The 10,875-nt window shown below is 52.4% G+C and overlaps 1 protein-coding gene across 1 annotated transcript; it reads left to right on the top strand.

The window, feature by feature from the left end:
- Positions 1–901: 901 nt before the first annotated feature.
- On the top strand, positions 902–1,544 carry LOC136536022 (uncharacterized). The gene is made up of 2 exons (XM_066528453.1): positions 902–1,129; positions 1,179–1,544. The coding sequence occupies exons 1-2, from the start codon at positions 902–904 to the stop codon at positions 1,542–1,544; spliced, it is 594 nt and encodes a 197-aa protein (XP_066384550.1).
- The last annotated feature ends 9,331 nt before the right edge of the window (positions 1,545–10,875 follow it).

The following is a 10,875-nucleotide window of genomic DNA, read 5'->3' as shown; positions in this document are numbered from 1 at the left end:
TACTATACTAGATCTCTAGAATGCTGCCAGGTCCAAGGCCTTAAAGAGGACGGCCCATCTACAGGCCCACGAGGATGAAACCGACATTCTCTTCTCTTGCTTTCAACGAGATGCCTCCTCGACTGTCACTGTGTCGCTCATATGCTCAACTAGCAGATGCCTGTGCGCACCCGTTCTGGTTCTAGGCGTAGCTTCCTCCTGAGTTTGAGCAGAGCACGCCATCTTCCCGCCTGAAGTGTTCATCGTCGCTTCACCATCATCAGAGGTAACTGTCAGCGGATCAACGTCTCCACGGCTAGAGCTCATCCGGGTCTCCTATGTCGCCCACGTCCTGCGCTCCTCGAGCGCTCGCCGCGCCAACTGCCTCCGGAGAGCGCGCTCTGCCGCGCACACACGCGCGCCCGGTCTTTCACGGCGCCCACTCTCCGTTCTGGGCGCTCGCCCACTCACGCATGTGTTGTGTGTGTAGTCATGGCCAAAGGCCATTGTAATCTATATATGTATGCCGTATACAATCAATGCAAATCATCCAGTTGATCATCTCCATTCTACATGGTATCAGCCTCCTCTTCGATCCTCCAGAACTCCCTTGCCGAACTCTCCTTCCGCACCAATGGCGCCTTCCTCCATTCACTCTGACTCTTCCTCTGATGACGGCTCCTTCGTCGCCCCCGCCCCTGCCACTGTCATCCAGACGATCTCCATCCGCCACCACGTTCCAGTCACCCTCGACATGGACGAGGGGAAACTACGGCCAGTGGCGTCTCTTCTTCGACTCGACTCTCGGCAAGTTCGGCCTTGAGAGCCACGTTCACTCGCCCACCCCGTCAGATGAGCTGCAATGGTGAATGGCGCATGGTGGATTCATGCGTCACCAACTGGATCCTCACCACCAGTCTCCATGGGCGTCTTCGACATCGTTCGCCGCGACCGGAACACCGCCTTCTCCCTCTGGCACGCCATCAAGGGCCTCTTCCAGGACAATGAGCTGCAGCGCGCAGTGTACCTGGAAGCCGAGCTGCGTTCTCTGCAGCAGGGGGACATGTCGATCAACGACTACTGCACCAAGTTGAAGCGGCTCGCCGATCAGCTGCGCGACATCGGCCACCCCGTCTCTGAGCCCAGTCAGGTGCTTAATCTTCTCCCGTGGCCTCAATCCCCGGTACCGCTACGTCAAGCCGGTGATCACCTCCAAGTCCCCGTCGCACAACTTCATGAGCGCCCGCTCCTTCCTCCTCCTCGAGGAACTCAGTTTCCAGCACGACACTAACGCCGAAGCTGGACAAGCTCTCGCTGCGACCCATGGCGAGCGATCCAACGGCTCCTCTAGTTCTGCCGCAGCCGGCACCAACGACGATTCTCTAGCGTCGAACGTGCCGCGCTCCAACAACTGCTCCAATAACGGTGGCGGCAACCGATCCAACAACCGCTCCGATCGGCGACGCGGCCACGACAATGGTGGCGGGTCCTCGCGCTCCTCCAACAACTCGTCCGTGCCTTGGGCCGTGGACTACAATCCATGGCAAGGCATGGTGCAGGCCTAGCCCATGCCATTCCGTGCCCCTGGTGCTAGTGTTCTGGGACCCTGGCCTCTGTTCCAGCCACAGCAAGCGATGGCGGCCACCCATCTTCCACCGCCTTCACCGGCCAGTCCATCCAACGTCTTTGACAACAGTGCCCTCTACGCAGTGCTCCAATCCGCCGGCGTCCAGCACCATCCATCGAGTGCCTCGGATTGGTACTTCGACACAGGCAGTGACGTCGCACATGTCGTCCTCTCCTGGTAACTTTCCCTCTTCCACCCTTCGGCATTCTAACTCCATCATCACAGTAGGGAATGGTGCTCGGATGCCCTGTCACCCACCAGGCACAGACACTCATTCCTACTGCCACTTCCCCTCTTCACCTCAATGATGTTCTTATTTCACCTTCACTCGTCAAGAATTTGATCTCTGTTCGTCGTCTTACTCATGATAATAACAGTTTCCATTGAATTTGATCCATTTGGTTTCTCTATCAAGGATCTTCTTACCAGGGTGAAGATGCTCCGATGTGAGAGCAGTGGCGATCTCTACCCTCTTCGTCTTATCATCAAGCTCTCATGGCCTCCTCGGCGACATCCTTGTGGCATCAGCGACTGGGACACCCTGGAGATCCAGTCACCTCTCAAGTTTTGCAAACCTTTTTTTTAGTGTAATAAAGCTGATGCTCACTCATGCTCTTCTTGCCGGTTGGGCAAGAATGTTCGTTTACCATTTACTGAATCTACTTCACAGACATTTTCCCCTTTCAACTTGTTCATTCAGATGTTTGGACATCACCCGTTCATAGTCATTCTGGTTATAAATATTACGTTGTTTTTCTTGATGATTACACACATTACCTATGGACAATTCCACTTCGCAATAAATCTGATGTTTTCCCCACCATTCGAGCGTTTATTTCTTACGTTCATACTCAATTTTGCCTACCCATCCTAGCTTTCCAGACTGACAATGGACGGGAATATGACTCCACCGCCATGCGTCTCCTGCTTTCTTCTCTTGGCACCCAACTGCGTCTCTCCTGCCTGTATACGTCGCAGCAAAAAGGGAAAGCCAAAAGAATTCTCCGCATTGTTAACGATTGTTTGCGCACCATGCTAATTCATAGTGCAGCTCCCCTGACGTTTGGGCTGAGGCGCTTGCTACGGTGACGTACCTGATCAATCGCCGTCCCTACCGAGCCATCGGTTCCATGATGCCGTACGCCCTGCTCTTCGGTGTGGCGCCCTCCTATGCCGAGCTTCGCATGTTCGGGCGCCGATGCTTCCCCGACCTGATCGCCACCTCGAGCCACAAGCTCACCGAACGCTTCACGACGTGCGTCTTCATTGGGTACCCAGCGGATCATCATGGGTATCGCTGCTACAACCTCACCACTGGCCATGTCATCACGTCACAGCATGTCGTCTTCAATGAAGCAGTGTTCCCATTCCGCGACAACGCCACAGCCAACGCCGACGCACCGCGCTTCGTGCCGTGTGAACCGCCCGCCCCCCTCACCAACTAACGACAGTCATACATGTCTCACTGGTGCAGTCACCGCCCTGCCTCATCACCGAGCTCACGCCTCATCCGACACACGCACGCACCGTGCGTCGGCATAGCACATCTCCAGCTCCCGACACTACCGCGACATCATCAACATCTGTTGCGCACAGCATCGCGGACCCCTCTGCATCGTCTGCATCCTCACCTACCGTGGCATCACCCAGCACACCCTCAAATGACGTCGGCCATACTGGCCATCCGATGGTGACTCAGGCGCACGCCGGGATCCACAAGCCCAATCCAAAGTACGCACTGGTGGCCATCATCTCACCAATCCCTCGGAGCGTCCGCACCGTCGTGAAGGATCCAAACTGGTACGCTACAATGAAATAGGAGTTTGATGTATTGCAGACCAACCGAACATGGACTCTTGTGCCATGACCTCTAGGTGCTCGGATCATCACCGGCAAATGGGTCTTCAAGCACAAGATGAATCCCGATGGCACCCTCGAGCGCTACAAAGCTCGATGGGTCGTTCATGGGTTCAATCAACGACCTGGCGTCGACTTTGGGGAGACCTTCTCCCCAGTGGTCAAGCCGGCCACCATCCATACAGTGCTGATGCTGGTGGCCACGAACAACTGGCCTGGCTCACCAACTTGATGTTTCCAACGCCTTTCTTCACGACAATTTACAGGAACAGGTGTACAGTTAGCAGCCCACCGGGTTCGTCGACCCACAACACCCCGACGATGTCTGCCTCCTCTCCAGGTCGCTCTATGGGCTCCGACAAGCACCACGGGCGTGGTTCGAGTGCTTCGTCGCCCATGTGACATCACTGGGCTTCGCCCAATCGAAGGCTGATTCATCGCTCTTCGTATACCACTGCAACGGCGAGACGGCATATCTCCTGCTCTACGTCGATGACATGATCCTCTCAGCCTCGTCGACACGCCTACTTCAGCATGTCATCGCGTAGCTTCACGATGCATTCGCCGTGAAGGACATGGGACAAGTCCATCACTTTCTCGTCATCAGCGTTCACCGGAATCGTGAGGGCTTCTTCCTGTCCCAAGGCCAGTACGTTGAAGAAATTCTGGAGCGCGCTGGAATGAAGAACTACAAGCCTGTCACAACACCACTAGACACAAGGCAAAAGGCTTCGGTGATAGATGGCAAGCTCATCGATGATTCTACCTCCTACCAGAGCATCATCGGCGCCCTGCAGTATCTGACGCTAACTCATCCGGATATTGCATACGCCATGCAACAAGTATGTCTGCACATGCACACGCCGCGAGACATGCACTAGACAATGCTAAAGCACATCCTCGGGTACATCAAAGGGACAATTGGACTCAGGGTTTAGCTACGCACCTCCACGACACCGACGATCACCACCTACTCAGATGCGGACTAGGCTGGATGCCCTGACACACGTCGATCTACATCAAGCTTCTGCGTCTTCCTCGGCAACTCCCTCATTTTGTGGTCTTCTAAGCACCAGACTACGGTCTCAAGGTCGAGCACCGAGGTGGAGTATCGAGCCATCACGAACGCCGTCGCCGAGTGCTCCTGGCTTTGTCACCTCCTCGCTGAGCTGCTCTGCAAGGTCCCCTCCGCGACGATCGCCTTCTGCGACAACATCTCCTCCGTGTATATGTCCTAGAATCCAGTGCACCATAGGCGAACCAAGCACATAGAGCTTGATATTTATTTCATCCAGGGAGAAGGTCGCCATTGGTGAGCTCCATGTCACGCATGTTCCCAGTGCGCGACAACTCGTTGATGTGTTCACCAAAGGCCTTCCGTCGGCGTTGCTTAACGACTTTAGGGACAGCCTCTCTGTCACCATGAATGACATCTAGACTGCGGGGGGTGTCAGCGGATCAACATCTCTAATGGCTAGAGCTCATCCGAGTTTCCTATGTCGCCCACGTCCTGCGCTCCCGAGCGCTTGCCGCGCCAACTACCTCTGGAGAGCGTGCTCTACCACGCCCACACGCGCGCTCGGTCTTCACGGCGCCCACTCTCCATTCTGGGCGCTCGCCCACTCACGCGTGTGTTGTGTGTGTGTAGTCATGGCCAAAGGCCATTGTAATCTATATATGTATGCCGTATACGATCAATGCAAATCATCCAGTTGATCATCTCCATTCTATAGTAACAACTGGGGGTGTAGAGCCTAAAGGTAGGATTATACATAGTATGTTAATCAAAAAATGTCTAATCTGGTTATATAAACACACAATCTAGAAAAATTGTGCATACTTGTGGTGGTGGTGGTGTGTGGGGGGGGGGGTCAAACCGATTTCTTCAGCTATACACATCTTCTTTCTCACAGTACTCATAGTATGTCCTTGGTTTCCAAAACTGAAAATGAATTTAGCTTCCACATTCAGCAAAATAATGTAAATTTTGAACGTGCATTAAAAGCTAGAACAGAGGTACATCTAACATCTTGGAAAGGAAAATAAGCCACTGATATTTTCTACAAGGGACAATTGTCTGGCAGGACATCCAAAGTGATGGTCATTTGCTGGTGGACACCTCGTTTTGAGCAGTTTGCCAGAAGACTGCTCTGGTTCATTGAAATTAGGCCATAGGACACCACAGGTCCAGTTTCAATCAGTTGAGGAGAGAGAAAAAATAGTTTTGCACATCCGATGCCCCTGATCCACTCTTGGATCCGCCCCCAACCTGGCCTAGTTGGACCCCATAAGAAAAGAAAACCTCTCTCGCTCCCTGAGCCGAATCCGGCCAGCCTATTCCTCTCCCACGGTCACCCAGCGGTCTAGACCCAGCCACAGTTGGCCTACGCCGTGCCTCCCTCTCTCTAACATGTAGTCCCCACCCGTCAGGACCATCTCCCACCTCTAGTCGTCCCTAACCTCCGCCATCACCGGCTCCCGCACGACCAGGCTGCTCCACGAGAATGAGCCTATCGCGAGGACCAAGCCCCTCCCCTTCCCTGCTCCACCTCGTCCGCTCCTCCCCAGTCCACCACGGACACGCTCTTCGTGTGGTTCTATATCGTAGCCATCAAGGGTGGCATATGACCGAGCTCCCCCACCACTCATTCCTCCCCCCACTCTAACCTATTCAAGGGAAGCCCTGACCCCTATGTAAGCACACCGCCCCCACCCCACTGCTTCCCGCTCCCTCTCCCTATCCCACAACGCCTCCTACAGCCACCGCCGCCATTGGCGAGCACACATCCGAGCTTTTGCTCTCCTACTACAGGCCCACGCTCGCCTTGCTATTAATGCTCTTGGTCCTCGTAGAAGAACACCGTACCCGTTGCGACCCTCTTCGACACCAATGCGTGGCCTTTGTGGGGGTGCTACTGAGCTCACCAAAGCATGTCAACGCCATCCATCCACCTCTCCACAATGTCTCCCCTCTCGGTGCCACTCCCGTCGATGAGATACCCTCCATCGACTTCACAGTGAGCTCCTGAGTCCAACGTACTTGATATCATGGTCTCTCATGCTTCGTAGCCTGAGATTGGGTTGCGCTAGCGACGGTTCACCGCCAACGACCATGGCACCGTCATAGTCTTCTCTCCCTCTGGCATAACCCCTTCACTCTGGGCGCGGTCCACGGAGCTCGCGTGCATAAGTCGAGGAGCTCATCGAAGCAGAGGACCACCACCCATGAGAGGACAAGCAGGGGAACACCACCGACAGGGGAGGAGCAGTAGAGTATTGGTGGGGAGGAGCAGTAGAGGTGAGGAGAACGATGGGAAGGAGTAGCAGAGTAATGGCGGGGGCGGTGACAGGAACCAGCGCGAGGCTGGCTTGGGCCTGGCCTAAGAAAAATGACCGATTCTTACGTGGTCCAACCAGACCAGGTTGGGGGCGCAGACCCAACTGTGGCTCAGGGGCACCGGATGTCCAAAACTAAAATTTCTCTCTCCTCAACCGGCTAAAACCGGGCAACAGTGTCCTGTGGCCTAATTTTAATGAACCAGAGTATCTTCTGGCAAACTGCTCAAAACAGGGGTGTCCGCCAGCAAATGACCATAACTTTGGATGTCCGCCAGACAATTTTCCCTTTCTACAATGGTGTCCATGACCAACTGATGAACATCACCATCTTGAGCCTACAACAAGTTGCTTTAGTGTGGAGAAACATTCCCAATAGACATTGATCTCATGTAAATGAAGGTTACCTTTTCAACAATGCAATCCAAATAGGGTTTATACCGGGCCAAGAACATATGAAAGAATTAGATAGGTGATAAAATAGTTTTGGGGTGGGAGAAGGGCGGGGTGGGTGTTGGGCCTAGGATCTCCCGCACGGGTAAGCCGACCGGTCATTGGGTGAGCCGACCGGTCACCGGCGTTCTCGCACACACACTATGGCTGGAGGTAGAAGAGGGAGGGAGAACAGAGCGCGCACACACACAGCACAAGCACCAGCGTTGGTCGAAGCTATATAAAGGAGATGGCAAAACTGAACTCTCTCACTTTACTGAGTTACAGTGGGAAGCTATATATATAACTCTACCCATCTAATCCTAAGTACACAGACATGCTCAGGCTGCCATGCTGCTATAGTGACTAGATATGATAGCAGGGCAGACTTTGATGTCTATCATTGCTAGTGGCTACAGTGCGGCAAGGGAGCCTTGAAAGGTCCTAATATAGGCTAGAGGGGGGTGAATAGCCTATTTAAAAATCTACAAATCAACTAGAGCAATTTGATTAGTATAACAAATAGCAAAATGTAAACTTACTCTAGCTCTACAAGGGTTGCAAGCCACCTATCCAACAATTCTAGTTGCTATGATCACTAAACACACAATTTGCTATGTCACTACTCACTAAGAGCTCTCACACTTGCTACACTAAAGAGCTCCATTAGATGAACTTAAACTATAAAGCAAGCTCTCAATTCTAGTTACACTAAAGAGCTTGCTACAACTAGTTTGCAAGAATATAAATGAGTGAGTAGGGTGATTATACCGTCGTGTAGAGAAGTGAACCTAATCACAAGATGAATACTAAATCAATCACTAGGAGAATACCAAAGGGCAAGAGACAACCAATTTTTCTCCCGATGTTCACGTGCTTGTCCGGCACGCTAGTCCCCATTATGTCGACCAACACTTGGTGGTTCAGCAGCTAAGAGGTGTTGTATGAACCTCAGTCTACACAATTGGACACTGCAAGAACCTACCCACAAGTGAGGTAACTCAATGACACGAGCAATCCACTAGAGTTACCTTTTGGCGCTCCATTGGGGAAGGCATAAGACCCCTCACAATCACCTACGATCGAAGCCTGGAGACAATCACCAACCTCCGCTCGATGATCCTCACTACTCCAAGCCATCTAGGTGGCTGACAACCACCAAGAGAAACAAGTGAATCCCAGCAGCAAAACACGAATACCAAGTGCCTCTAGATGCAATCACTCAAGCAATGCACTCGGATTATCTCCCAATCTCACACTGATGCTAGATCAATGACGGAGATGAGTGGGAGAGGCTTTGGCTAAGCCTCATAAGGTTGCTATGTCAATGCAAATGGCCAAGAGAGTGAGCTTGAGCCGACCATGGGGCTTAAATAGAAGCCTCCATGAAATAGAGTCGTTGGCTCCTCAGTCCACTAAAAAACAGGACGACCGGACAGCACAGGTTAGATCGACCGGAAGCTGGACCATAGTGTTCGGTTGCGCGATGTGTGCCACATGTCCCCTACTTCAAACGCTAATCGCCCGATCTCAACGATCATCAGTACATTTAAGTTGTGACCGGACGTGCTGCTTCGAAGTGACTGGACGTAGGATCTCAGCGTCCGGTCGTTTCCAGTAAGCATTCAGAAGCGAAAAATCACGACCGGGCGCGTCCGGTCATGCCTGACCGGACTCACCCAGCGTCTGGTCACTCAATGTCTCCCCTGTGCGCCGCATATGTCATCATACATCATACTGACCGGACTCAGGCCCTGAGCATCCGATCATTTCTTGCGCTAGCGTTCGGTCATGAGACCGAAACTACGCGCTCACTGCTGCCACTGACCGGATGCACCGGTCCTACCGAGACCAGCGTTCGGTCACTTACAGTGACCTCCGTTCACCTGGGTTTAGCCACCGAACACATCTGTTACGCTCTGTGAAACCCTATCTTTTCTGTACAGTGTGCTGGTGGCACCATCGGACTGTCTGTACTATACGGCGGACACTCCGCTGGTGAAGTTTCTAACCCTTGCTCAAATGTGCCAACCACCAAGTGTATCAGCCTTGTGCACATGTGTTAGCATATTTTCCTAAATGTTTTTCAAGGGTGTTAGCACTCCACTAGATCCTAAATGCATATGCAATGAGTTAGAGCATCTAGTGGTACTTTGATAACCAGCATTTCGATGTGAGTTTTCACCCCTCTTAATAGTACAGGCTATCGATCCTAAATATGATCACACTCGCTAAGTGTCTTGATCACCGAAATAAAATGGCTCATATAACTTATACCTTTGCCTTGAGCCTTTTGTTTTTCTCTTTCTTCTTTTCAAGTCCAAGCACTTGATCATCACCATGGAATCACCATCATAATGTAATGATCTTCATTTGCTTCACCACTTGGAATAGTACTACCTATCTCATAATCACTTTGATAAACTAGGTTAGCACTTATGGTTTATCAATTAACCTAAAACCAAACTAGAGCTTTCAAGCCTTTCGGCGTCTGCACCTGCTGTCGCTACTAGTGCAGCAGCAGGGATCCCTTTCGGTGCCTGCCCCTGCCATGCGTTCAGAGATAGGAGAGCAGCAGATTACTTTACAATTCTTTCCCTAATCCTGCTGCTAACCCTAGAACCTTCACCATGCCAATCATCTTCTTTAGCTCCTTGAACCAAAGACGGCCGAGCGACTTGGTGAAGACATCCATGAGTTGCCAACCAGTTTCGATAAACTTGATGATGATCTGTCCTCCATCGACATAGTCCCTAAGGAAGTGTAACTTGATGTTGATGTGCTTGCTCCGGTCATGGAGAACCGAATTCTTTGTGAGGGTGATGGCGGGCTGGTTGTCTACCATCAGTGCTAGTGGGTGAGCTTCCACACCAGTCAGCTTGCCCAGCAGCCGATGTAGCCACACAGCTTGGTACGCCGCTATGGCCACCGCCACGTACTCTACCTTGCACGTGGACAATGCCACCACCTTCTGTTTCAGCGATAGCCACGAGATTGGAGCCGGTCTGAGGAAGACTGAGCATGCTAGAGGTGCTCCGCCATCCATCGATGTCCCCCACCATGTCTGCATTCGCTGAACATAGTGAGCTATAGCCCACTTCTGCCGGTCTTGGGAAAGATGATCCCCTGATCCACCGTCCTATTGACGTAGCGTAGCAGCCGCTTTACCATGGCCCAGTGATCCTTTCAAGGATCCTCCATGAAGCGGCTGACGTAGCCCACGACGAACGTAATATCTGACCTTGTGTGGACTACTAGGTAGCATAGACCACCGATGATGCTACGGTAGAGTGTTGCATCTACCCTCGCCGTAGTACTGGCCTTTGTTAGCTTTAGCCGCTCCTCCATCAGAGTCACGCATGGCTTGCACTCAGCCATGCCACTCTGCTCCAATAGCTTCGAGGCATACGTGCTCTGACCGAGCGTGAGCACCTCCTTCCCCTGTCTCACCTCGATGCCGAGGTAGTAGGAGAGAATGGCGAGATCACTCATTCAAAAACGAGCCTCCATCTCACGCTTGAAGCTGTTGATGTCCTTCGCACGCACGCTGATGATGATCAAGTCGTCCACATACACACCGACTGATGAGCTCCTCCTTCCCTCGTTGCCGTGTGTAGAGCGCATGCTCAGTTGTGCACCGTATG

This window comes from Miscanthus floridulus, chromosome 2 (genome assembly GCF_019320115.1).
Source record: "Miscanthus floridulus cultivar M001 chromosome 2, ASM1932011v1, whole genome shotgun sequence".
In the NCBI taxonomy this organism is placed as follows: Eukaryota; Viridiplantae; Streptophyta; class Magnoliopsida; order Poales; family Poaceae; genus Miscanthus; species Miscanthus floridulus.
This window is presented reverse-complemented; position numbering and strand designations above follow the sequence as displayed.

Excerpts from the sequence above, each read along its gene's own strand:
- LOC136536022 (XM_066528453.1), top strand. The coding sequence starts at position 902 with ATGGGCGTCTTCGACATCGTTCGCCGCGACCGGAACACCGCCTTCTCC. Across the intron at positions 1,130-1,178 it reads CCGTCTCTGAGCCCAGTCAG|CCGGTGATCACCTCCAAGTC; the intron begins GTGCTTAATCTT and ends CGCTACGTCAAG.